A 27,966-nucleotide genomic window follows, 5' to 3' on the forward strand; every position below is an offset into this window, starting at 1 on the left:
GCGGGGCTCGAACTCACGGACCGCGAGATCGTGACCTGGCTGAAGTCGGAAGCTTAACCGACTGCGCCACCCAGGCCCCCATGTCAGGCACTGATTTTCTAAACACTTTGCATGTGTTATGTGATGTGATTCAACCACTACCTTGTAAGATGGGTACTATTACCTCCATTTCTTTCCACAAAAGGGGAAAAGTATGGTAGAGAGAGTCTGAATAACTTGCCCAAGGATTCACATCTAGTCAGTGGATGAGCTGAGATTTGAACCCAGGCACCCTGGCTCCAGAGACCCAACTCTTAGCCACTATACTATACTGCTCCCGTATAATCTCAGACCTCCATAATGAACTCTTAATTATAGTGCAGCCAGTATAAAGCTTAGATAACAAACTCAGATGTGCAAGAAATATCTCGCTTCTTTATTTTCTTTGAATCAACTTATATCCAATTCTCGGTTCCCATTCAGCTTTATGGGCAGGAAGTATAATCTCAGTCATTGCTAAGGTTCCCCCACTTCAAGGGCTGTACAAGGTCTTGGAGTCTTACCTGGCAGAGACTCGGCCGGTTGTCAGCCCACGGTGATGACCGCAGAGATGTCCACCAACCGAGTTCAACACTCTCCAGCCACAGAATGGAGTCCTACCCACTCTCACGCCCAAGCTGCAAACATTTTTATATTCTCTGGGAATTTGCTCCTTCCCTTTCCCCACAACCTTCAAAGGCATGGAGAATACTCTTTTCAGTGAGCTGAGGTTTTATCTGAAGACAGCAAGATCATTCTGCAAAACATCTATACAATCCAGAATGATTGTAAAAAATAAATAAAACGTTGTCTTCCATTGGTAGCTGGGTTGGACCGCAGCATGGGACAGTTAATACTCATAGTTTGAATGCAAAGGCACATGGAGTATACTTTGTGGAAGGGACAAAAACCTCAAGGGGCAATGAGGATATTCCCCCTTTACCCCTTGAACGTCCTCAAATAAAAATCAGGCAAGTTCCCAGCTTCTGCTCAGCTCAACTAACCAGCCCATAAGTGCAGAAAAGAAGACAAGACTGGAATCCAAGGCAAGAAGCATTAGAATCCATGCTCCTGGAATCAAAGAGACCGTGTTTAAATAGACACCAGGTTGATAGCAAAATTTTAGGATGGCTATAGCAGGCAGGAAAAAGAAGATGTATGATCCAAGCATAAGGTCTTTTGACTGTAGGAGCCCGGGTGAGAGGTCTGCCCCAAATTCCATCTGCCACCAATGAAAGCAGAAAGGAAATGGGTGGTGAGGGCCAAGCCATAGGGAAAGACTCCAAGACGGGTGTGCCTCCTGTGTGTTTAGTAATCATGCTCAACTCAGCAAATTTGAGTTTCTTTATTCTTTGGGCAACTATCCATGTTAATGAGCAGGGAACATTTGATCTTAAGCAGTTCCAAAACCCAATTTTCCCCCAGCCTTCGTAGAGGGAAAGAAATGGCTGCAGTACTGGTCATATTTGCTTGTGAGCGCTCCTGGTCAGCTAATTCCTGGTCCTTTGCTCCACCTAGTGGATTTTCAGGCTAGAGAGGCTCTGAAAAGAGAACACTGGTGTGAAGGATGTACTTTTGCTGATAAATCTGGACTTCTGTCAGTTTCTTTATAGACAATACCCTGTTCCATGCCAATCTGTCCTTGTCCATGTTGAGTGAGCTCTTTCAAGTATTTTCATTTAAGCCAAATGTGTAGCTGTGAGTCAGCAGAATCTAGTACATTCCTTTCCTCTGTGTGTGTGTGTGTGTACATACATATGTATGTGTGTGTGTATGTATATATATATATGTATATATATATATGTATATGTATATGTGTGTATGTATGCGTATATACACACATACATGTATATATATACACATGCATGTGTATGTATACACATGTATGTGTGTATATATATATATATAGCATTATATGATCAGGAGGCACAAATAAGCACAGAAAAGCATATTCTACTCATAATTTTGTCCTCCAATGGCCAAACTCAATCAAACCTCTACAGGGTCATTTAATTAAATAATGGCCTACCGACTTGTTAATCCTCATGGGGCTCCTTTGAAGAATAACTGGTTGAATAGTCATAAGACTTTTTTGAGAAGTTTCACATTCAATTATTTTTATTTTATTTTATTTTTTTAAATTTACATCCAAATTAGTTAGCATATAGTGCGACAATGATTTCAGGAGTAGATTCCTTAGTCCCCTTAACCATTTAGCCCATCCCCCCCCTCCCACAACCCCTCCAGTAAACCTCAGTTTGTTCTCCATATTTATGATTCTCTTCTGTTTTGTCCTCCTCCCTGTTTTTATATTATTTTTACTTCCCTTCTCTTATGTTCATCTGTTTTGTCTCTTAAAGTCCTCATATGAGTGGAGTCATATGATTTTTGCCTTTCTCTGACTTACTAATTTCACTTAGCGTAATACCATCCAGTTCCATCCACGTAGTTGCAAATGGCCAGATTTCATTCTTTTTGATTGCCAAGTAATACTCCATTGTGTGTGTGTGTGTGTGTATATATATATATATATATATATACACCACATCTTCTTAATCCATTCATCCATCGATGGACATTTGGGCTCTTTCCATACTTTGGCTATTGTCGATAGTGCTGCTATAAACATGGGGGTGCATGTGTCCCTTCAAAACAGCACACCTGTATCCCTTGGATAAATACCTAGTAGTGCAATTGTTGGGTCACAGGGTAGTTGTATTTTTAGCTTTTTGAGGAACCTCCATACTGTTTTCCAGAGTGGCTGCACCAGCTTGAATTCCCATCACATTCGATTATAAAAACAGATGAGAGAACATTATAAAGCATGGCAAAACTAAGGATTTCCGGTTCAAAGGGATTCAGAGCTGTTTCTTACACAAAATCTATATGTGGAGACGAAGATGAGTACAGGGTAGGCTTAGATCATTAGAGTACAAAATAAATTCACCAATCTATACCTATTTGTTAGCCTACTCTGCCCACGTGAGTCACCAGCCTTAAAATCAATCAAGTCATTATTCTTTATTTCTTACATATAGTTGATATTTAATTGCTGTTATGAGTTGAACCGTGTCCCCCAAATATTCATTTGTTGACGTCTTAACCCGCAGTACCCTAATGTGATCCCATTTGGAGATAAGGTCTTTACGGAGGTAACCAAGTTAAAATGAGGCCATGAGGGTGGGCCCTATTCTGATGTGACTGGTGTCCTTATGAAAAGGGGAAATTTGGAGACAGACATGCATGAAGGAAGAACACCATGAGAGGATGAAGATGGCCATCTACAAGCCAAGGAGAGAATCTTGGAACAGATCCTTCCCTCCCAGCCCTCAGAAGGAATCAACACTCTCAACATCTTGCTTGTGGATTTCTCATTTCCAGAACCGTGAGACAATGTATTTCTATTGCTTAAGCCACACAGTTTGTGGTATCTTGTGATGGCAGCTCTAGAAAACTAATACAATTGCCTCTGGCAAATGAACTCATAGAATGCTAGAACTGGAAAGGATATCTGAAAATATATTGCTTGACTCCCTTATTCTGAAATGAAATGCCTAAGGTCACACAGCAAGTTGGTGACTTTAGTCACGCTTTTAGCTCAATCTTTAGTTCATTATGTTCTATCATAGCCTACAGGCTATTTCAAAGATGGTGGCAAAATCAGCCTATGATGGTGATTAGGTCCAAAACTTGGTTGGAAAGAATTTCTTGGGGGACAGTATGCAAGCATTGGCCCTTTCTGTGTGTGCTAATGGAAGCATATGTTAAGTAGATGAATTAATTGCTGGTTGGATGCCAGCCAGAAGACTGATACCCAGTGGAACAGTGAGACAGGTAACTTGACCTCTGGCTGGGCTGATAGGATCCATCGTCCCTTTAGATAGGCACTTGGTGGTGAAGGTCTGGCCCTGGCTGGCGGGCTACTCCCACCCCAATGAGGATGATTCACCAGAATGACCTAATCATCTATGGGTCAGAAGCTCAGGTTCATGTGAGCTGGGTGGGGGCTGGGGGAATTGAGCCTGAGTAATGCTTCATAGTGGGTGTGGAGACTTATTATAATAGTAAGCATGCTGTTGATTAAAGCACATGACACAAGTAATTGCTAGAGATCCCCAAACAGCTATCACCCAGGATTACAGAGATCTGATCTAATGTCAGACAGAAAGCCCAGTTTGGACTCTCCAGCAGAGGACTTTGAAAAGTGTCCAGGAGTAATTGGCATTTAATCAATGCAATCATTATCACAGCACATGGCTCCTACAGCTTCGGGCCCTCTTGCAACCACTGAACTGCAAAAGAGAGAATATGTCCATGAAATTTTTACCAGGAACAGCTCTTGATTCACAGTCCCAGACTAGGTCCAAGTGGAAATATATTCATATCTTCATATTTGACAAACACAGGTTCACTGTCAGTAAGAATTCAGTCTTCTATCAAGGACGGTACAAATAGTAATGGTTATTTTTCCCTTAGAGAGGCCTAATCAGCATGAATTTTGATAGACAGGAGAGGAAACACTATAGCAGGCAGCTAAGCATTTGCTTTTCATCTAATCTTCTCTAAACCTGCCATGAAACATGGGAAGAATAGGACTGCTCTTCCCTCCCTGAGATATGAAGGAGCATATACTACTTGTAATCGTAGACAAAGAAATACTGACTTTGCTCTCAGACAGTGCACCTCGCTTTGTTAAATATTACTATTGGGCATCAAACTGGGTATTTATAGGAGAATATGCCCCTCTTGGAGGGTAGACACTATGTTTAGGCCTTACCCTCTTCTTTTCCTGGCAGGAGTTTATAGTTTGCTTTCACCCACCCTGTGAAATACGGTTAAAAAAAGAGAAGGTCCAACTTCCCTTGTATGCATCTTACAAGTCTTTTATGCATGACTGATAAGAGGAAGTGGGGAGAAAGAAAAGAAAGATCCTTGAACTTAAGAATCCATAAGAGGTTTCCTAAGACGATCATCATCTATTTGGGTGTTTTTCAAAGAGTACTTCCAAATTACCCATTTCAGAATGACCTACAGAGCGTGTCAACAATGCAGATTTCCAGGACTCTTATGGGCTCAGATCAGAATTGGTGGGAGTGGGAAGGACCCTGGAATCCACACTGCTAACAAGTGTCTTCAGGGGTTCCTTTATATACTAAAATGGATTCTACTCATTTTCCCTGTCTCAACATTGCTGTGCTCTAGGGCTCAAATTCTTCTCTATCTTCACTCATTCCCTTGATTACATCAAGTCTCATGCCTTTAAATGTTTTTATATGCGAATAGCTCTCAAATTTATCTGCAGCCCACAGCTCTTCCGCCAAGCTCCGGAATTCTATATCTAATCGCCAGATTGATGTCGTATGGGCACATTCAAAAACAAACATTTTAATTTTCTCTCTGAACTTGTTCTTCCTCATCACAGTAAATAGCACCACGACTCATACCAAAACCTTGGAGTCATTCTTGACTCTGTGTTTGATATCTTCCTCACTTTCTCTTCTACTTACTTTCCACCTATCAGAGTCCGGTGAGCTCTGTCACACTACACCCCAGGTCTTTCTCTACTCCCTGGGCTATTGCAGCAGCCTCCTGGTTGGTCTGTCTGCTTTCTTTCTATCGCAGTCAGAGTTCAATGGCAGATAACAGAAGCCATTCTAGCTATTTGAAACAGAAAGAGATTTAATACATTTGTAGTATATCAATGATACAATCCTTTCCATCCACATGCCTTTTGGCTGTGACTTTGCCACAACTCCCCGAGAAGTCCAAGAAATGAAGTCTAATTTTCCCTTCCCTGGAATTTGGGCCAGCCCTCTGGTTACCTTTGACCAATAGAATGAGGCAGCGGTGATGGCGTGTGACCCCCCCAGACCGAATCATAAAAGCCTCTTGTGGTTTCCATTTTTACCCTCTTGGAAGGCAGCCTTCATATAGAGAGGCTCAGCTAGACCACATGGAGAGATAGGGCTCAGACTTTAAGGCATCCCTGCCAAGATCCCAGACATGTGAGGGAGGCCTTCTAGAACCTTCCAGCCTAGCACAGCTGACAGCTAAATGCGTATGTGAGCCCGGATGAGATCAGCAGAATATTCGGCCCAGCCCTGCTAAGTTTTGGGAGGTATTTGTTACACAGCAACAGATAACTGAAATGTCAGCGAAGTTGGGGTTTGCAAAACCTTTGGAGGGCTATAGAGGTAGGCTCTAGGCAAAGCCTCCTGGAAAAACTCCCAGAACAATCCTGCAGAACTGGCCTGCCAGAGGAGCTGCTACTTCTGCCATCATCTAGAAGCTAAGGGTCCGGCAGCCATCAACCACTTTCTGGCACCAGAAACACACCCCCTCAGCTGGGCACCCCTTTCCTGGGCGTCAGGAAATCGCCACAAGATCAGCTGGCTGCAGAGACATACCACAGCCATTTCACTTTAGCAGGATGGATAATGAATGTGCGGTAACATCTTTTTCATAAGTTAGTTCTCAACTTAGAGACTTGTACGAGTACCTATGACTGGCAACAAGTAACTCGTGTCTGAACTTTGGGCTGCAAGAGGATCTGGAAAATGTCTTTTCAGTGTTTTAGCCAAAGCACTGCTGAAAAACACAGAAGGAAGGATCTTTCAAAGATGTTTTGTTCACTGTTACAGCACCTACTGCAAATACCTGCACCTAAGAGATGCTTGTTAAATGATCAAACTAAAGTCTGATAAAGGAAAGGCATGAGTTAGAGATGATTATCTCTAGTTAGCCCAGAGAATGATATCCTGTATCTTTAAAACCCTGGGTCTGTCATTCCCCTTTATGATTACATCCTGGAATATGGAGAACGATTTAGAATTCAAGACTTTTTTCAGTCTAGTACTTGCCCCCCTTCCTGTTACTGCATAACCATCTTGAATTGGACACACTGGACCCTTTTTTTTTTTTTTTTGTAAAAATTCTTATTTAAAAAGATGACTTTGCAAGGTTGGGAAGAAGTTCTTGAAGGGAAAGCTCTTCCATCTTTCCTGCTTCCCATGGCTTTGGCCACCGTCTCTCTTTGAAGACCGTTCTTCAGGATACTGACAGCTTGATTTCTCTGGGTAACATCATGCAAAGGAAATTAGCTCAGTGTGTCTTCTACTGAATTCCATCTGTAGCTCAATGTTTTAAGGTATTTGTGAACAAGGCTACAGAGCAATTTCGATAAGACAAGGCAATATTCCAGTCTCTGAGAATATTTCTCCTGAAAACCCTTTCTTTTTCTTTTTCTTTTCTTTTCTTTTTAAATACCACTGAACAGCCTGAAAATCCTCCCACGCATGAGCAATCTCCTGCAATATACAGAAAGCTTTTCAGGTGTCACAGCCATAATAGCAGGTGGTTCCTTTGGGTAGAAAAATGATGGCAAGGATGTAGAGACAGAAAGCAAACTGTTTTGATATTCTGGGTACAGCTTTCCCCCAAGTGAATCATTCCCATATGCCTTCTTTTACCATGGGCCCTTTTCCAGAGGAAGTGGGTTGTGTGAATAGAGGTGTAGAGATGGGTTCTGGTGGGCAAACTTCTATGGTGCCCATATTTGGCGGATCCAATTAATCTTTTGATATTTGCCATCCCACTCTTACGCGAGTTAAGGCAAAACTTGAATATGGATTTCATACCTGTTTTCGCTCTCCTCAAAATGAATACATAATTTCATTATGAACATTCACGAGTGCTCATTTGAGGCAAGGCTGTATCTGAAATTCCATATAAATAGATTTTAAATACAAGCTTATAAGGAAGGCCGAAACTAGAGTGATTTGCAAAGGGCTGTCATTTAACTCACTTTTTTATTATGAAATATTGGAGACATACTAAGTTTTAAAGAACAGGCACATACTCTTAAACGAACATTTGTTGCTTGTCAGATAAAAATCCGTATTAGCGAAAAAGACTTCATTTCCAGATAGAAGTGCAGCAAAGCTGGAAATTGAGTTTTGCATAAGTTCCTTTTTCTTTTTCCCTGGTACGTAAGACTAGCATTCTTATCGTGCACAGGCACACCAAGTCTCCCTTACTGAGAAGGGAGATGCTGCTGTCTCCATCTTAATTAAAAGAATTACAAACAAATCGACTAAGGTCTAATAGGGAAAGATGTATGAAAAGATTTTAATGGAAAACTTGACTTTTTTAGTTGGAAGACAACTACGGTGCAAACCAAAAAGGAAACATGGTCCTTAAGCTAATTAATTCTGAGTCCTTCAAATCTCAGAGTGATGTCAGTTACTAGCTGTGTGATGTTGGGCCAGTTTCTTAGCCTCTCTGTATCTCAGTCTCCTGAACTGTGTAGTGAGTATACTAATCAGATTTACTTCTTAGGGTTGTTACATGTGAAGCCCTTAGAACAGTGCTTGCCATGTAGTAAACCCTCTGTAAGTGTCACCTCACTTTCTTCCTCCTCTTCCAAGGAATATCAGTTTCACAGGACAGCAGGAGCTTTGTTTAGTTCTGTGTCCTCAGCTTCTATTTTTTCCACAGTAGGCACTCAATAAATACTTGTTGAGGCGCCTGGGTGGCTCAGTCGGTTAAGCATCTGACTTCAGCTCAGGTCATGATCTCACGGTCTGTGAGTTTGAGCCCCGCATCGGGCTCTGTGCTGACAGCTCAGAGCCTGGAGCCTGCTTCAGATTCTGTGTCCCCCTCTCGCTCTGCCTCTCCCCAACTCATGCTCTCGCTCAAAAATAAATAAAAACTTGAAAAAAATTTAAAAAAAAATACTTGTTGGATGAATTAATTAATGACAGTAGCTAACCTTTTAGGCTGAAAGTAAAAAGGAATTTGTCTTATGGGGCACCTGGGTGGCTCAGTTGGTTAAGCATCCAACTTCGGCGCAGGTCATGATCTCGCAGTCCGTGAGTTCGAGCCCCGTGTGGGGCTCTGTGCTGACAGCTCAGAGCCGGGAGCCTGCCTCAGATTCCGTGTCTCCCTCTCTCTCTGCACCTCCCCCGCTTGCACTCTCAAAAATAATTAAACATTAAAAAAAAATAAAAGAAATTAAAAAAAAAGAATTTGTCCTAAGTTTTATAGCTAGTGAGGGAAAAAATAGACCTCGGGTTTAGGGTAAGCGAGGGAGGGAGGAAAGAACCCTATTCTAAGATTAGAAGACCCACATTCAAGTTTAAATTCTTTTAACTCTGTGGGTGTTGAGACTAAGATTTTCTTTCTTAACTTATAGAATGGGGATAACTCCCAAGGTTATTCTGAGGATTACTTTAAGGTATATGTGAAAGCTCACAATAATTTATAAAGGGATATGCAAACACGTGATGTTATTAATTTTTATCTCAGTAAGTATATCCATTGGATGACAATAAAATGATTCTATGAGAGTCTTGGAAGAAAGAATCTTTAGCTAAAGATGTAAGTACTAAAAATATTCAACCCCAGAGGTACCACAGACATAGACTAATTTTTTCCATCTGTGCAGTTTAGGGTAGATTTGGCATATGCTCAATACCAGGCAAGAAAGAAACTATGGTTTAGGCTGCTTTTAAAGTTAAAAAAAAAAAAAAGCAGAAAAGGAAACTCTTTCCTTTTATAAGCATGAATGTTAAAATAGGGAAAGCCTTCATCGAATAACTTACCACTGAAGCAGGACTATTTGAGCCATACTCTCTCCCACTTTCCCCATTCCCCATTTAGGTTCTACTTAGTTACTTGTCTCATATCCCATGATTTCAGGATTATGGTCACTTCCTCCTCACCAAAGGAAAAACAATATAGATTATTCTTTATCGGCCATGCGTGACTCAGAGGTCAAAAGGGCAATTCGTTGTAGGGTACTCTCCCTAGATTAGTAATATTTAAAGACCTGGTTTTCAGGGCCCAGGATTATTTAAAATATTATGGCTTTAAGATTAGGCCCCACCCAAGATACCTCAACAGAGCCTGAATGTGAGGTTGAGAAACTGACATGAGGAAAAAGATAAAGGAGCAAAAAAAGCCATAGTGGGTCAGCTGATGACTCTCTGTCCCTTCCTTGAACTTTGGGAATGACAGGATGGAAGAAGGGGAAAAAAGGCGGTGCCCCACTGCAGATCAGATGTTTCATGAAAGTCAAGAGCGTCAGGGAACTTAATGATCTATGTATGTTCTTAGGGTAAAGGCAATCAATATAATTTCCACTGTTAAGTTGTTAGGTGCATCCAAGAAAGGACACTAGGAAAACTAAGCTTGATTACACTTCATCCCGAGTTATCCTAAATCTGATTGTTTTTTTCTCCTGCTTAAAAACCTCAATCTCTCCACATTGTGATTAGAGTAAGTCTAAACTTAACCATGGTGTGGACTATTCTTTGTAACATCATCTCAGACTTCTTTGGTAGCTTCATCTTCTAATTAATTCTTACCACATATCTTGGAAGGTGTAGGAGGCTACTTACAATTTACCAAATAGGCCAGATACTTTTAAACTCCTGTACAGAACTCTCATCCCAGCTGGCTAACCTCGAACTGTACTTCAAAGCCTGGTGAAATTATCATTTCTTGTCTGTAGCTTTCTCAACTCCCACTCTCTCCTAATACTCAGAATGATTGTTCTTTCATCTATGGCACCGTTGGACTTTGAGCACGGGTTTGTTAAATCACTTATCCTGATGCATTAGGTAGATTCATCAGGACTGTCCTTCCCTCCAGCTCACTGCGTTCTCCAGGAAACAAGTGTAAGCCCATCATTGTACAATTCTTGGCACACTATAGAAGCATAACACAGGTTTGTTGAATTGAATTAAATATTAGAAGAGGGCCAAAGCATTGATGGATTTTCTAGGCCGAGGAACTATGTGCTAAATCTACATACATGATTCTGGTTTTGGTCTTATCAGAGTGCTTTTATTAAATGTGCTTTTATTAAAAAACAGTGTCAAAAAAAGTGTCATGAATATATTTCTTTAGCTAAAACATTATTAATCCATTTTCAGCTTAGAACTGACCTTTCCATAACCCAGTTAGCTAAAAGGTAGCTGTATAATTTTAAATATTCTCCAGTTGGAATGGAATCACATTTGGGGTTTGCTTTAATCAGTGCACCCTTGTCTTGCTTTTGTTCTTCAAAGAGCCCCTCGACCATAGCCTTTGAAGGCATGAGCACAAGGGAAACCAGATGAACTCTGTCGAATTTTAAACTTACCAATTTCTCTCCTCTAGCATTTAACTTTTCTTCTTTAATGGAACAAGTTAACTAAAGAAGTATATAATGTAGGATCAATTTGTTTTTTTAAGTCTTATTCATTATGCCACCTTGTTCCAAAAAGTCTTTAAGAGAGGTTAAAGGGAAAAAAAAAAACTCACCCACATTCAAAACCAAATTGTTCCACACTTGGTCCATGTTCATCCACAGCATCCCAGCGCTGATGGTCAGTGTGAAAGACTTTTGGAAAAGTTTTCCAGGTACAGCATTTCCTGAAGCATCTTTTACCTTGGTTTACAGCAAAAGATTCTGTTGATGTGCATGGGTCACTTCTCTATCTTATGATCCAGTATGAATTTGTTCAACCTTGAAATCAGTCACTGAGGCCCTCTCTTGGGGTAGTTATTACCTAGCATGTATCCTGGCTAAATAAAATGGTAACTGATTCATGTCTGAAGGTGCATATGGGATGCGGCATAAAGATCAAGAGCAGGAGCCGGGGCCCCTGGGTGGCTCAGTCGGTTAAGCATCCAACTTCAGCTCAGGTCATGATCTCATGGTTTGTGAGTCCGAGCCCCACATCGGGCTCTGTGCTGACAGCTCAGAGCGTGGAGCCTGCTTCAGATTCTGTGTCTCTCTCTCTCTCTCTACCGCTTCCCTGCTTGTGCTCTCTCTCTCTCTCTCTCTCAAAAACAAACATTAAAAAAAAAAAAAAGATAAAGAGCAGAGCTCTGAAGTCAGTCTGTCTGTCTGAGTTTAAATCTGGCCACATCTCTGACCAGTTATGTGACCTTGGACAAGCTGCTTAACCTCTCTATGCCTCACCTGTCTTATCAGTAAAAAAGGAATAATAATACCTACCTCATAGGTTTGTTGTGTGGAATAAGTGAATTAAATCTGTAAACAGTTTATTTTTTTTAAGTTTATTTATTTATTTTGAGAGAGACACATGGGGGGAGGGGCAGAGAGCGAAGGGGACAGAAGATCTGAAGAGGGCTATGTGCTGACAGCAGAGTCCAATGTGGGGCTCAAACTAATGAACTGTGAGATCATGAGCTGAGCTGAAACCGAGAGTCAGATGCTTAACCAACTGAGCCATCCTGTTGCCCCTGTAAAGACTTTAGAACAGGATCTGGCACATAGCTAGCACTCAGTAAATGTTAGCTCTTGTGTTCTACACCTTTACATTTTGGGGTAAGAAACGTGGTTACAGTAAAAGGTTAAAGGCAGGCTGGTCATTTTTATAATAAAACTTTATTTTTTATTTATTTATTTTTAACATTTATTTATTTTTGAGACAGAGAGAGACAGAGCATGAATGGGGGAGGGTCAGAGAGAGGGAGACACAGAATCCGAAACAGGCTCCAGGCTCTGAGCTTTCAGCACAGAGCCCGACGCGGGGCTCGAACTCACGGACCGCGAGATCATGACCTGAGCCAAAGTCGGCCGCTTAACCGACTGAGCCACCCAGGCGCCCCATAAAACTTTATTTACAAAACCACAACTCTGTGTGTTTAGGTATCGCTATTGACAAAATGCTTACAGCTGAGATATTACTAAGCAATACACTGATTTTAGCTATACCTAAAACCACAATCCAACACTATCCCAGTTTCCTATTCCTGTGTGGCTCTGAATGCAGCTTAAAACAAAAACAAAAACATTATTTATAATGTACAATGGCTTAAGCAAAACACTTCTTTAGTTTTTTTTCTATTTAAGGGTTGGAAGTGAGAATACTCATTTAAAATTTGCTAGTTACAGAAAAACTCCTAGAGAATAGAATATGGAGGTTCAGTTGCCCTGCTTTCATAACACAATAACTGCATGACTTCAGAAGAATATAAATAAATCATGTTGGGAAACAGTATATGCTGATAATTTTGTTGTTAAAATTCGTTTATCTAACATCGTGCTGAGGAATTAAGAGAATTTCTCCATATATTTTAAAGTTTTAACTTATTCTATTTGCTGATTCACAAAGTCCTGCTCCATTTTAAGGATTTTTCACCAGTATGACACAGGATAACCAGTACCTATGAAAACCTAACAGCTTGGTTTTTTAAAAAATTCCTGTTAAGCTTTAATTCCCAGTTGAGCTTGCCATCTGCATGCATGGTTCACCCCCAGGTAGTTGAGTGACACATGAAATAACCTCCAATCTGAAGTTAAGAATACATCTATACCAGGTGGAGGGTGGAGAGAGGAAGAGGAGGAGGAAGCCATAGAAGAACTACCATAACTCAGATTAAATTCAGGTAATTCATCTGAGATAGCAAATAAATAAATCAACAAATGTCTCATTTTTTTTTTCCAAAAAAAAAAGGAGAAATCAGTAGTATATCCTTGCTAATATTTTTAAAGTCAGTCCATTAATATTCTCTTTTAAATAGGAAAATGTCTGGATATTATACATCTCATAATCCCACTCATCGAATGCACTCCTCTGCTGAGATATCTAATGTGTCTTCATCTGTATTCTCTTCTATCTCTGGCAAGTTGCCCCAAAGTAGGAAGTTGACACCTGAAAAGAAAAGATCATAAAATTACTTAGAGCCAGCTACTATTACAACTCGCAACATGATATAGAAAACCTTATATGTTAACATCTTTATACGGAACCATAGTGTTAACAGTAAAGAGAAAAGATATTAAAGAATGTACCATAGATAAAAATCATCTAATATTATTCATCTAAGACATAAACATTTCTTAAGCCCTTTGAAGTAAGGGCTTGAATTCTAGAATCTTCGAACTCTGAAGGATCTCAGGGCCCATTTCCTCAAACTCTGCCTCTAGCTGTATTATGCCATAATCGCTCTACACTGGTAAGTTTCAAATCTATTTTAATGATTTTTAAGGATGGAGATCTCACAAGATTATTTTAGATTAAGTGTCTCTTTGGAGGGTACAGGAAAAAGGCTTGAATAAGTCTCTTCATCTCCTCAACAGGCACAAAAGTAGCTGGTGGCTTTTTTGTGATTAAAAACAACAAGATTTTAGAGCCACTTATAATACGAACTGCAATCCTTTCTTACAGGTGGGTTTTAGTCTGGAGGCTATCCAGGTTGTAGCTGCCATTACATTAAACAAAACAACAATCTAGGGGTGTCTGGGCGGCTCAGTCGGTTAAGTGTCTGACTTTAGCTGAGGTATGATGTCATAGTTCATGAGTTTGAGACCCATGTGGGGCTCTGCGCTGACAACTCAGAGCCTGGGGCCTGCTTTGTATTCTGTGTCTCCCTCTCTCTCTGCCTCTCCCCTGCTTGTGTTCTTTTTCTCAAAAATAAATAAATAAACATTAAAAAAACAACAACAACAACAATCTAAAGCCTCATAGTGAAAGGGTAGTCAGATTCCATACTGAAGAATCTAGCCTAGGCATATAGTAGGAACATGACAGATACATGATGGAAGATAATGACATGGTTTGTTCTGGGCACGTATTATAGAACTTGAAAGTACTAAACTGGGAAAAAATACAATTTATTAATTGACCTCTAGGGGAGCCAATGGAGTCCAACAAGGAAAGCAAATCTCACATTATCAGGTTGTCAGTGTGGCCACGTGGTGGAAGAGAATGAGCCAGGGTTTGGAGATTTGGTTTCAATCTCGCCTCCACCACCACCAGTAAGTACACCATGGGTGTTCTAACTACCTTTACTCTCAGTGTATGCAACTGCAGACAATGTATATTATTTTTTAATGTATTTAAATTTTTTATAGTATGGCATTATATGTATCTTTTTTAATTTGCTTTTTTCATTCAACATGTTTTTGAGATTTACCTATATCCACATGTATAGCTTTAGCTCATTTCTTTTTGTTTCTGAATTCTGTTGTGTGAATTAAATACGTATAGAGCAAATATATACATATATAGCAAATAGAGCCCCTCACTCATCACTTCCTCTAACTGCCATTTTGCACAGGTGCTCAAGGAGATATGTACAAGGAGGTGCACTGTGGCATTGTTGAAACAGTGGAAACCATCAACTGTCTCTCTTGGTTGAGATACTAGAATCTAATCAGGCAAGAAGTTAGCATCTACTTCATGCTGGGGGGGCGGGGGTGGATACAGAAGTCTATCATATTGTTTTCTGCATTTTTTGTGTGTTTGCATTGTTTATAATAAAAAATACTCTGCCCTCCCCTCCCCTCCCAAGAATGAACAGTATTCTGCTTCCGGTAATACGGCTTTGATGAGCTAATGGAATAATAAGGAGTTACTAGGCCAAAATCTAAGGGATAATTAGAACCATAAAGGTAAGTGGACAGCTGAAGTCAATTTGCCTTTGAGGGCATTGGCCAATCCCAGAGAATTTGAACTGAGGTTTCTCAAGAGTCCTCAGGAAAGTTTTGGGAAATCAGGTGGACACATGCAGCCTAGCCTAGAGCATTGACTTGGGGCCCTTTCCATCTAAACATTCTAGAATTTCATAAAGCTTGTGTATGTGTTCCTTTGATGCAGCTGATTCAGGTGATTCAAGGACAGTCCCAGCATCATGAGAAACCCTGTTTTATACCAAGCATCTTGAAAGTCTCGTTTTAAATCACAATATTAGGGTTACAAAGGAGAAGTTTGATATTCTTGGAGTGAATACTCAGAGACATGAGTAGTTCGGCACAATTGGTTCAAAGGAGAAAAAATAAACTAAGAGATTGGATCTGACAGAAGGAGCACCTTCCTTTCTCTGTTAAGAAGGGAGGAAGGAAATCCTGTGATACATCTGTTTCTCATGGATTAGATTCAATGTGAATGGAAGAATGCTGGGCTTTTATCTTTGAAAAATTGACCAATAATTAAAAAGTAAATCAAAATGGAAAAATCTCCACCCTGTGTTTTGAATTCTATGAAGCAGGAAAAATAGTATCAAAGCAGAAACTTCCTTTAATGTGTCCATGGTCAACACAAATATAAAACTGGAGGCCTAAGTTAGGAACCTGTATCTCAGGGGAGTTCAGATAAGTCTCTCCTCAAAAATGGCCTTCGTCACATCCCAGAGTCTGAAATTAAGACCCCCAAATGATGGGTTGAGAGCTACAATTGAATGCCAGGTGATTAAAAAAAAATCAGAGTCTATAAAAACCCAAGCACAATTGGAAGGTTTAAAGACCCTCAGAACTTAGCTTACAATTCATGATCTTCCGTCTGTGAAGACAAATCATCCTTAAGAAGAGGAATGTATTTTAAGTTCTGAAGAAGATTAAAACATACATTTAAAAACCTGAGGGTGTTAGTGCCAAGTTGGATTGTCGAATTCTTTAAATTTGTTCCGTAAACTAAAGTTCTGCAAACTTCAGTTCCCACTAAAAAAGTCCCACTACAAGTCAACCTGGTCTGTTGTGTAAGTAGGTATGAGAGAGAGAAAACACATGTGCACAACAAAACCAAATGGCTGCAGACAATATAAAATGTATTAGGTAAACATCCTTTAAGAAGTGGTTGTCGGGGCATCTGGATGGCTCAGACAGTAGAGCATCCGACTTTGGTTCAGGTCATGATCTCATGGTTGGGGAGTTCGAGCCCCACATTGGGCTCTATGTGGTCAGCCTGTCAGTGCAAGCCTGCTGCAGATTCTGTCTTCCTCTCTCCGCCCCTCCCCTGATTGCTCTCTCCCCAAATAAATCAATGTTAAAAAAAAAAAAAAAGAATTGGTTGTATATTTTCCTACTAAATAACTAGTACAACGTATCGGCATTAAATATTTCCCTTGAATAAAATTCCATCATAATTTATTAATATAGATGTCAAAATGTCTTTTTTTTTTTTTTTTTTTTTTCCTGAAGCAACATCACCAAATACAGAGGTTACCTAGTCATCCTCCCTCCCAGGTCCTACTGGCCCAGGCTCCCCTCCCTACTTTCTTACACACACACACACACACACACACACACACACACACTTGACCATCTGATCTAAAATCTTCCAAAATTCTCTGGAGTTGTAATACGTATCAGTGCAACAATTTAGAGCAACTATTAATTTTCAGAGACCAAGAAGCAAAAGAGCCAAGTCTGAGGCTCTTGTATACACAACGATGAAATAGAAATGGCAAGGAATTTTGGCTAGTAGTTCCCCTAACTGAATATTTGGGTTAAAAGCCCTGAAGTTTCACACTTTCAACTCAGGTGAGAGGGTTTCAGAGAGAATCCTCAAACAATCAATTGGGAGTTTCACTCAGGTTTTGGTAGACAAGTAAATGTTAGAGGAATTTCCGAGTCAATTGTTTCTTACCGGTAGCGTCTAGTCTGTTAATATCATAAACTGCCTGGCTGTGAAACATCCAGAAGTGTCCATTGTTGCAGGAAAGAAGGCAGGAACAACAGGGAACAATCACATGATAACCTACAATGTTCCCACTAAGAAAGAAAAGTAAATATACTCAGATACCAGGTAATAACTGGCCATATAAACATTTTTGTGTGCTAACGTAAATGAACAGACCACCTCGAGTCCTCATTTCCTCCTAACAACCTCCATTGCTAGATCTTTGGGATGGGAGTGACTCTGGTAATGTTAAACTTGACAGTGCTACTGTCAAATACTAACACATTCTCCATTGCCTTGCGAGTGCTGCTTTACCCGTTGTCCTTTCAGAAGGTAGCTTCTAGACGCCATGCCATAAGGTTGTGATGTGTTCTGTAGAACACCCAGAATTGAGGTGCTGTACAGACAAAATATATCAGATAAAAGGTTTTTGCTATCCCCAGGACTGTGGCAAGTTGGGTTCTTCTATGTTCTAGTTCTACGCCAGCACCTAAAAACTGTCTCAACAGATGGAGGAGTAGGAAGACAGCATGAGCCCCTGTAAACCAAACACAAGCTGGCTGCTCTAATTTTAGTTTTAGTGTTTTTGAAGGAATTCAGAAATAAAGCAAATCCGTAGCTTCTAGAGAAAGTTGCAAAAGTTTTTTACTGTCTTCAAGATTATCCATCTGATTGCAAGTACTTCACTCTTCCACAGATTTTTTTTCCTATATGGTCATTATTAAATAAAGTGAATATACAGGGAACGTTTTAGCTAGTACTTTTTTTTTTTAAATCATAACATGTACTTATACCTTGGGTTGTAAAAATTCTTATTATAGCTTGTTCCCACCCTGGGAGACGTGGGAGTCAGTCAGTTTTGTGAGGCCCTATAAAAAAATACTATAAAAGGTACCAGCCTACCTAAAATATGTCTTCTAATCATAATCTGCTTGAAAGGCAAACACATGAAAGCAAGTTGTTCTTGGACCAGGACTGACAGTTATTTGTAGGACTATATTGCAAGAGTAAATTCTATGGCTTTAATCACCATCCGTATTCATTCATTCATTTACTCATTCAATTCATGTTTATTGAGCATCTATTACTATGTGTCAGGTACTGTTCCAGGTGCTGGGAATACAGCAGTGGACAAAGTCCTTATTCTCATGGAGCTGACATTCTAGTAGGGACACATTCAGACCATTTTGCTCCCCTGCTAAGGCCCCTTCCGTGGCTTCCCATTGGCCAAAACTCAAAACAAAAAAAACCCTTCATATGAAGGTCTAGATCTGTGCTATCCAAAAGTGGCTGTTGAGCACTTGAAGTTTAGCTAGACTGAACTGAAGTGTGATGTAAATATAAAACATATGCTGGATTTCAAAGACTAAGGATAAAAAATAGAATGTAAAATATTTTGTTAATAATTTTTTATGTTGGTTACATGTTGAAACAATATTTTGGTTATATGGGTTAAGTAAAATATACAATTTAAATTAACTTCACTTGTCTCTTCTTACTTTTTAAAATGTGGTTATTAGAAGATTTTCTTTATTTTTAGATTTTTTTGGCAGATTTTAAGTTACATATGCGGCTTGTAGATTTCTATTGGACAGCGTTCCTCTAGACTATCTGGATTCTGACCGCATCTCCAGTCTACTCACACTACTCTCCCTTGACGTTCACAATGTCTCAGCCATGCTGGCCATCATCTTCTTATTCCATGACCATGTTAAGCTTCCTCGTGCCTTGGGTTCTCTGCACTAGCTGTTCCCTGTGCCTAGAACATTTTCCCTTGCGCTCCTTGTCATCCTTTCGGATTTAACTCCAATGTTACCCTCTCATGAGAGGTCATCCCAGACCATGCTATCTCAAATAGCTCTTACCTACTCTCCCAACCTCTATTTTTCTCTATCATTTATTATTATTATTATTATTATTATTATTTCCTTTGGAGCACCTTCCACCCTATTCAATATCTTATCGATTTAAATATCTTACTAACCAATCATCTTCCCACTAGAATATAATGTCCAAAAGCCAGTGACTTTGTTTTATTTATTGTTGTGTTTCCAGCCCCTATAGCAATGATTAGCACATAGTAGGACTTCAATGTATGGTTTGAATGAATGAAAGAATGAATTTAAATCATTAGCACATAAGAATTTAAATTATTTGGATTATAATTTATAATCCAAACCCCATTTAAATGTTAAAAAAAAATCTCAAATTTCTTCTCTCTAAAATGGGACAAATAATACTCAAGTCTGTCTACCTCTCAAAAGATAATAGTAATAGTTTTCATCTGTGTTGTAATTTATAGTCTATCAAGCCTTTTAACATTCGTAATTAATTTAATCTTCACAACACTCTATAAAGTAAACACAAAAGATATTTAAATTTCTATCTTCTTAAGTTAGAAGATTGTTTCTATCTTCTTAAGCTATAAATTAAACAAGGAAACAGAGGTCCAGGGATTTAGAGGCTTAAGGAATTTACTCAAGATCACATTTAGAGTAAGAGTAGGGCCAGGGCTCAAACCTGATTTTTACGATTGTAACTCTGTTTTATCTTCCCAAACTACATTGACTTTTTCTGAAAATTAAAGCAGATATTTGTCAAGGTGCTTTGAAAAATTATAAAATCATATACAAATGTGACACAAGACCCTTTCAAAAAATAACTCGAAGTAACAAATGGTTTCGCAATGGCTCACTGCATGGGTTATAACCAGTGCTCGATGCAGCCCACTGAACCTTTCTCTGTGCTGTGGTGTTAACATCCATCTTCCAAATGCAGGGCCATCTAGAATCTTGCCACAAATTACCATTTTAAACATGCGATGTCTTTCAGTTTACATTTGCAGATTTCAGTGAAATAGCATCTTCCAATGAAGTCCACTGCACTGGAGAAGGAAATGTGCAGAAATAGTCAAAGGTACTTTTTAAAAAATTATTGTAAAAACACATATAACATAAAATTTACTAAATTAATCATTTTAAGTGTACGGTTCAGAACTCTTAAGTGTATTCACATTGTTGTGCAATGAATCTCCAGACCTTATTCGTATCACAAAACTGAAACTCTATGTCCATCAAACAGCTCCCCATTTCCCTCTTCCCTCAGCCCTTGGCAACCACCATCTACTTTCTGTTAGTATGAATTTGACCATTTTATATAGCACGTATAAGTGAAAGCATATAGTATTTGTCTTTTTGTGACTGCCTTATTTCATTTAGCATAATGTTCTCAAGGCCCCTCACTATTGTAGCATATGGCAGGATAGCCTTCCTTTACAAGGCTGAGTAATAGTTTATTGTATGCATATACCACATTTTGTTAATGAACATTTGCATTGCTTCCTAGCAGCATTCTTCACAGTGACCAAGGTTAACCAAGGTTATTGTGAAGAATGCTGCTAAGAACACGGGTGTGCAAATAGATCTTTTAAATCTTGCACTGAATTCTTCTGGGTATATATCCAAATATAAACACATACTCAGATACATATATACACCCAGAAGTGGGATTCCTGGATCATATGGTAATTCTATTCTTAATTTATTTAGGAAATTCGATGCTATTTTCCATAGCAGCAGCACCACTTTATATTCCTACCAATAGTGCACAGGGTTCCGATTTTTCCATATCCTTGTATTTTTGGTTGTGATTTAGCATGAATTTTGTAGACCCAAAGAGCTGAAAGAGACTCTAAAGCAGAATGATAGTATATTTTGTAAGAGTCAGTTAATACTTCTGAGCTTACCATAAATATGACAAAATTCCACTTAAATAATCTTATGTGTTCATTAATTCATACATATCTTAGCACGCTAATCCATTACTATTACAACCCCTATAAAGAAGAAGAGACAATAAGAAAAACCTGGTTCTAATGTAGACTCTGGTCTAACCTCTAACAATTCAATATCTGAGCCCTCATCTTATTGCTTACCACATCTATTGCAAAGATGAATGGGTTAATATTTTAGGGGCATCTGGGTGGCTCGGTCGGTTGAGGGTCCAACTTTGGCTCTGGTCATGATCTCCTGGTTCGTGGGTTCGAGCCCCGCAACGGGCTCTGTGCTGACAGCTCAGAGCCTGGAGCCTGCCTCATTTTCTGTGTCTCCCTCTCTCTCTCTCTCTCTTTGCCCCTCCCCAGCTTGTGCTTGCTCTGTCTCTCAAAAACAAATACATATTAAAAAATTTTTTTAAATTTGTCTGCATGTGTGCATCTGTGTGTACTACTAGTAAGAAAAAGCTTTAGACAAAAAAAATCATAGAACCTGTGAAATAGTAGGTTCTAGATTTATTGTCTAGTGCTTTTTTTTTTTGTAACACACAGGTGCACACACACATACAGAAGTACTTAAAATATTAACCCAAATATCTTTGCAATAGATGAGAGCCATTTGCTTTGCCAGTAGGCATCTCTACACTTAAACCATTTCAGAAAAGGTTTCAAGAAAGGAGGAGTTCATAGCTTTTGAGTATATTTCCAAAATGTTGAAGTTTCTATCATCACAAAGTTCATTTTAAAGTATTATGATTGTTAGCCTAAATCTTGAAAATTACATAAGGGCATAAATATGCTGCCTATGGAAGAGAAAGTACCTCTTGGAGCTAGAAAAAGGTACATTTGAGTAAAATAAAATGGCTATTTTTCCAAATAGGTAGCAAATTCTTACGTGTCTGAAAACAGAATTTAAGAGGATTTAATGATGCAAACAAATGCGTGGTATCTGAAATAGTTGACAAGGATTGTTTTAGGGCTAGGTCTATTTCATCGCCTAAAAATCTATTTCTCTCTCATTAAGAGAGAGATTGTTGAGAAAAGAACACTGAATTACCTGGACAATGGATCTGATTCAGCCTGGCAAATTGCAAATAATGGCAGCAAATTATGAATATTTTTGGCCTAAAACTTTATGGATAAAAATGAAAAACTGAACTCTTCTAACAGTACAGAGAACCTTGCCTGAATTTACCTAGAGTCTAGGGTCTAGGTCGTGGATTTGATCCAGTGAGTTAGGATGGTTGGGCGGGGCACAGCGCCAGGGGATCCAACTTAAGGGATGTGGTCACATGACTATAATTGAACCAGAAACATTACATCAGGACTGACCACTCTGGCTAAACCACAGACTTTGTCCAGACAGTCTGCCCGCTTAGTTATACTCCAAGGGGATCATCAGACTGTTGGGAGTGGCTGGAACACCAAAATGATAACCTCCTTGTTGACTCCCAGAGGTCCAAACCATACACTTTTCCCATTTAGTTAAAGGCTACCGTTGCCCGCCACTAGCAAGACTTACTTGGTAGGAGGGATGTCTGTAGAGAAAAGGTCTATTTCAGTATCAGCCAGCAAAACAGCCTTCATTCCCCTAGAGCTGAGCACTTGTTTACAGAATTTGCAACACAGGATGGACACGCACCGGTCCTCGAAACTACAACTGCTGGTAGACATGGCGTCCCGGGAAGGATGCGGTGCGGGGTTTTGAAAAAGGAAACAAGAGCAGTACCTTTCCTAGTTGGATTCCCCCAGGCCAAAAATCAAATTGCGAGGCCTCGACCTTTTCTAAGCCCTAAAACTGGGGAGGAAATGAGTTCTTTCCTGTTTTCCCGTGGGAGGGTGAAAGTGATATTTATTGAGTAGGAACAGGGCGAAGCAGCAAATGTGGCTTTCCTTTTAACTTTCGGGGAAGGCAGGGGGATTTGAAGTGGGGAGGCGGCGAGCTACAAAAGGCCTGGGAACTTCTCTACAGACTCCCCAGCCACGCGTCAAAAAGGCTCCTCTACTCTTCGGCTCCCGCCCCTGTAGCAATTCCCTTAGCTTTCTCCTGCAGAGTCCCTCCGTGAAAGCTCCTCTCCTAAGCCCCTCCCTCGGAGCGCTCCAATTCCTCGCCCTCTGATCGCCGGCCACGCGTCCCGACCCACGCCTCCTCTTTGGAAATCTTTCTCCTCTTCCCAGGATCCAGAAATCCCCTCAGCTTTTCCCACCCGGACGAACCCGGGTTCTCCTCAGTCCTCCCAGGACCCTCCCTCCTCCGCTCTGCTCGCTGCTAGGCCCCCGCTTCACTTCTCTCCTGGCAGCCCCCAGCCCTCAGCGTGCTGGCTGGACCTCGCGCCGTTTCTCTTGGTCCCGGTCCCTCAGCTCTCCCTCGTGCCCCCCGCTGTCCCCTTAGGTCTCCTCCGGAGCGGCCGCTCCGGAGCGCGCGATGGTGTTGATGGGACGGGGCAGAGGTCGCTTTTGGGGTTCAGTCGGCGCTGGGGTCTCTGTCAGCGAACGCGTCGCGTTTTGCTCCCTCTTCCGCTCTCTCTGCCTTTCCAACCGGCTGTCAGTTTGAATTGCAGGCGCAGCGCACCGATTGGGAGAACCGGAGTTCGCCCGCGTCCCGCATTGGAAGGCTCGGGAGCCTTCCCCCGCTGAGATCTTAGTGGCCTGGAGACCGTACGCCCCGCCTCAGTAACGGTGCCGAGATGAGCTCGGCTTTCTGGTTGGCCGAGTTTGGCTCCGCCTCCGCTCCCATTGGCCGGCACCGGGGGGCTTGGGCAAACCCTTCTCCCGCCCCAGTGAAAGAGGCAAGGCACTCCCTTCACGCTTCTTATTGGAAGACTTTCTACAGTCCCTACTGGTCTCTACTCTCTACTGGCTAAAATTCTCCGCAACGCCCCTCCTCTCTACCCCGGTCCAATTGGTAGTGCCTTCTCTCAAGAGTTTGTGTTTGGCTGTTGGTTCCATTTTAACCCCGCCCATTAATTCTACTTCTGGGCTCGGCAACCCTGGGAGGAGCTTGCTCTATGACCACGCCTCGGTGGTGCTAGTCACACCTCCAAAGTTTCTCAAGCTCCTCCTCCTCATTCCAGACCTCTCGAGATCAGCTATTCCTATTGGCTACAGGCCCCATCGGTCGATAGAAAACGGGCGGTGATTGGTAAGGGGGTGGGCTCTGCTTCCCGGCGGGGTCCTGCGGAGTTGGCGGAGGCTCCTCAGGGGACTAGGGGGACCGATCTGCGTAGAAGCGGGTGGCGGGGAAGAGGGGAGGAGATCTCTGAGTGGGAAGCGAAGCTGGGGACCTGAGACCCGTCGCGTCAGAGCCAGGTAAAGGCTCCTTCCCTCTCCCCTTTCCTCTTCCCGGCCGCCGGGCTGGAGCCCTGACTGAACAAACCCGGGCTGGGGCGGGAAGGAGAGGGCGCGGATGCTGCTTGCGGCATCGCCTAGCCGTGCCGCCCGGAATCACTCAGACGCCCTCCCCCTCGACCCTCTCCAAATCTTCCAGTACAGCCCATAATACTTCTCAAGACTGCATCTCTCACTGCCCTTCACCGCACAGTCTCGGGCTCTGCCCTGGGACTCTGCCGCTGTGCAGCAGGCACCCAGCCCCCTCCCCAAGTCCTCAGCCCCCTCCCCAAGTCCTCTGCACACGGGCAGGCTTGGTCCACCTTTGGGCAACCGTCGTTGGCATTACCCGTAACCATCGGCTGTCCTCTTCCCCTGTCTCCAAGCCCAGGCAGACAGCCGGGTTACAGCCCAGGACCCAGAAGGATGATTGTTCCGCACTGCTTCCGGGGCTTTTTCCCTGTTCCAGCCCCCTGCCCTCCTGGAATGGTGCCTTTCACGCACTCCCTAGACCCATAGCAGGTCCCCAAGTTGCTAACATCCTTCCGTTCCATGTAACATCGTGGCCACGGTAGCCGCCTCACCACCCCCCACCCCTCCCCGAGGTAATCCTCCCTTTGCCCTCTCCCCGCCTCCCAAACGTGTGCAGAAGCTCCAGTCATCTATCCCCGGCTCCCATGCAGCCTCTGGACCCCACCTCACACCCCCCTCCCCGCTTCCTGCCCGCCTGAACCACCACGCCGCCTGGGCTCCCTCTTCCTCCCGGCGCGGGAAGTGGGAGACACCAGCGGAGCACCTCCCCTCCCCTGACACGGAGAAGGAAAGGGGCGACCTAGGAGGGAGGGTCGCCGGTGTGGCACGGTGGGGAGCAAGACTCCCAACTCTGCGCTCCCGCTGCTTCCCTCCCGCCGCCCGGACCTTGGCCAGGGCGGGATTTCCTCAGGCACCTCCTGGTGCGAAGGGTCGGGACTGCGACCCTCCCGTCCCTCCCGACCCCCCTCGCCCCACCCCCCACCCCCCCCCGCAACCGAGCCTGGGTCTGGGTGCGGTATCTGGGATCTCTGGGCATGGGTGACAAAAAATATTGGGGGTGTCATTTAAGAGTTACTCTCGTCCGTGACTTGGGGGAGGCGGCGGCTGCCTTCCGCCCCCCGCCCCTGGGTTTTCCCGACTCCGACCCTCGCCTCTAACCCGTTTCCTGCTTTTGCCGACCACATTGTTTTCCTGGATGTGCCCCGTGCGGAGCAGGCTTTTTCCTGCAGGTCTCACCCCCCCTCAACATTTTGCTGCCAAGAGAAGCTAGTAACCAAAAACAAAACAACTGGGAGGAGGGGCGGGAGGGGAAGAAAAGTTGTGCCCGGGTGGCTTGTCCCTCCCTGGCTTTGATCCCTTTTGATGTCCCGGGAGTTGCCCCAGCCGGGGGTCAGGGGCCGCGTCGGAGCCACTGCCGAGAGTGCTCCCTTCGGCTGGCCGCTGCCCAGCGCTGGCGGGGCTCGGAGGCCGCCGAGGTGCCGCAGTCCCCGCCCGGAGCCCCGCGTTCCCGCCGCAGTCCCCACCCGAAGCCCGCGCAGGCGGCTGCTCCAAAGTGTTTTCTTCCAGCCTTAAAACAAAATCCGGAGGGAGCTTCCTTCCTCCGCACCTCGCCGCGCCGGGCTCTGTGGGCCGGGCGGCGTTTGGCCGAGATGAATGGGCCCAGGCCGGGCTTGGAACGACATCCCCTACCCCACCCCCGCCGCGATTAGGATCTGCGCCGGGGCTGATCGCCCCCTCCCCTTTTCCCTGCATTTACAGGCAAGTGAACCGGAGCAAACGACTTCCGATCCAGTCTGCGCTGCCGCGGCTCCCGTTTGGGATTTGATTTGCAGCATCTTCGAGCCTGTGCAACAAAAAACCGCGAAGCACGCCCAGCCCTCCCCCGGCACCCTTTTACGCACCCACTCCCTCCCGGGGACACAGCTGGGCGCGTCCACACCCCCGCACCCCCCACACCATGTTGTGCGGAAGGACTTCCACTCCCTGCCTGTGTCGTTGATGTCAGACCCCAGGCCAACCTCCGGGCGCTGCAGTTCTCCCGGCTAATGCTGAGGCTGCGGCTCCGGCTCTAGCACAGGAACCAGCCGCCGCCGCGCCCGGCCCCAGCGCCCACCGTCTGCATGTGCCCGCCGTAGCCTTCTGCCCAGCCCGCAGCCCGCGCTCCCCGGAGCGCTGGAGACCACCGCGGGGGGCCCCTTCTGCCCTTGGGAGAAGCGGTCTTGGAGGTATTGATTTCGGTGGTTGGATTTTTCCCGTGGATCTATCAATTCACAATTTGAATTTGGAAGAAAGAAGGAAAACATGACGTCTCCGGCCAAATTCAAAAAGGATAAGGAGATCATAGCAGAGTACGATACTCAGGTCAAAGGTAAGGGCTTTGAAAAATAGCACAATGCATATGCTCCGTGGACCATTGAGACATGTATTTCCACCCTGATTTGCAGGATGTTCATTTCTTTGGGTGGAGCAGGTGGGGGCAGGCTGAGCCCAGAGGTGGTTTCATAGGTGGGTTTGAGCCTCCGAGGGATGGGCTGTGCCAGGGGCCAAGGGCTCTGGAAAGGAATTTTCAGAGTGGGCTTTAGGTTTGTTCCTGAAGGGCTGGCCCTTATTTTGGCAGCCTTTTCCCCCAGGCTAGATGGGATGGGGGAGGGGCAGGAGGTTCTTGGAGAGAGAAAGGCGGCAGTTTGCCTCTGGGTGTCTGGGTCAGGTTTCCTTGAAGGACAACTGAAATCTGACAGGTGTTTGGGAATTTATTTCAGAGGTTGAAGAGTCCTGGTAGAGAAAGGCAACCTTGAGGAGGTATACCATTTGGGGAGCCCCTGGGGAGGCGGGGTTTTTTTTCTGCTGCACTATATCAAAAGGTGACATTTGCTGTGGCATCGGACACAGAAAGTCTGTAGCCACCTTGGGTGCACCTTGTACCTACCTGGTCTCTGGTTGCCCTGCATTCAATCAGAGATCAGAGAACAGAAAGAATAAGGTCATTTCACATCCCGTCTCCGCCCTCACCTAAGCATGAATGGAGTTGAGATGTTAGGGTTGCTGGGTGGTGCTGGTTCTGGAGCATGGGAAGACATAATTGTTTAACCCTTCTGTGTTGTCACCCTCTGCTCCAGAATGCATGCTTTTAAAGGCCCACTTCCCTCTGCAAAGATGTGGAGGGTAAAGCAAAATGTGGACCTGGAGAAACCAAGTGACCCTGTCTGCACATCTGGTTGACTACCTGACTTGGCACATGAATCAGAGCCTCTTCTCAGATAACCTTTTTTTAACCAGTCATTCCCATAAGAGGGGTTCCTGCCTGCTAAAGAGCCCCAGGATGTGTTTGTGCAAGGCACTGTCCCTTCCTGGCCATTCACTGGAAAGAGCCATGTGCTCTAGTCCATTGAGACTTCAGCT

The 27,966-nt window shown here is 43.2% G+C and overlaps 2 protein-coding genes across 9 annotated transcripts in view; one reads left to right on the forward strand and one right to left on the reverse strand.

The window, feature by feature from the left end:
• Positions 1–12,423: 12,423 nt before the first annotated feature.
• FAM72A (family with sequence similarity 72 member A) lies at positions 12,424–24,329 on the reverse strand. Of its 2 annotated transcripts, XM_049634521.1 has the most exons (4): positions 22,730–24,295; positions 20,242–20,319; positions 17,403–17,527; positions 12,424–13,688 (listed from the first exon to the last, which is right to left on the reverse strand). In XM_049634521.1, exons 1-4 carry the CDS (start codon positions 22,879–22,881, stop codon positions 13,594–13,596), a joined length of 450 nt encoding a protein of 149 aa, XP_049490478.1. In that variant the 5' UTR covers positions 22,882–24,295; the 3' UTR covers positions 12,424–13,593. The 2 variants fall into 2 exon arrangements, with proteins under 2 accessions (XP_049490478.1, XP_049490479.1); XM_049634522.1 differs by lacking the exon at positions 17,403–17,527 and having other exon boundaries at positions 22,730–24,329.
• Positions 24,310–27,966, forward strand: part of SRGAP2 (SLIT-ROBO Rho GTPase activating protein 2) — a 233,051-nt gene continuing 229,394 nt past the window's right edge. For 6 of the 7 annotated variants that reach the window (XM_049634513.1, XM_049634515.1, XM_049634514.1 and 3 more), the window contains exons 1-2: positions 24,310–24,516; positions 26,326–26,935. In XM_049634513.1, the coding sequence (XP_049490470.1) occupies positions 26,869–26,935 (67 nt within the window). In that variant the 5' untranslated portion in view covers positions 24,310–24,516; positions 26,326–26,868. The remainder of the gene's footprint in view (positions 24,517–26,325; positions 26,936–27,966) is intronic. The other variant, XM_049634520.1, reaches the window with a different exon arrangement.

This window comes from Panthera uncia, chromosome F1, assembly GCF_023721935.1.
Source record: "Panthera uncia isolate 11264 chromosome F1, Puncia_PCG_1.0, whole genome shotgun sequence".
Taxonomy (NCBI): domain Eukaryota; kingdom Metazoa; phylum Chordata; class Mammalia; order Carnivora; family Felidae; genus Panthera; species Panthera uncia.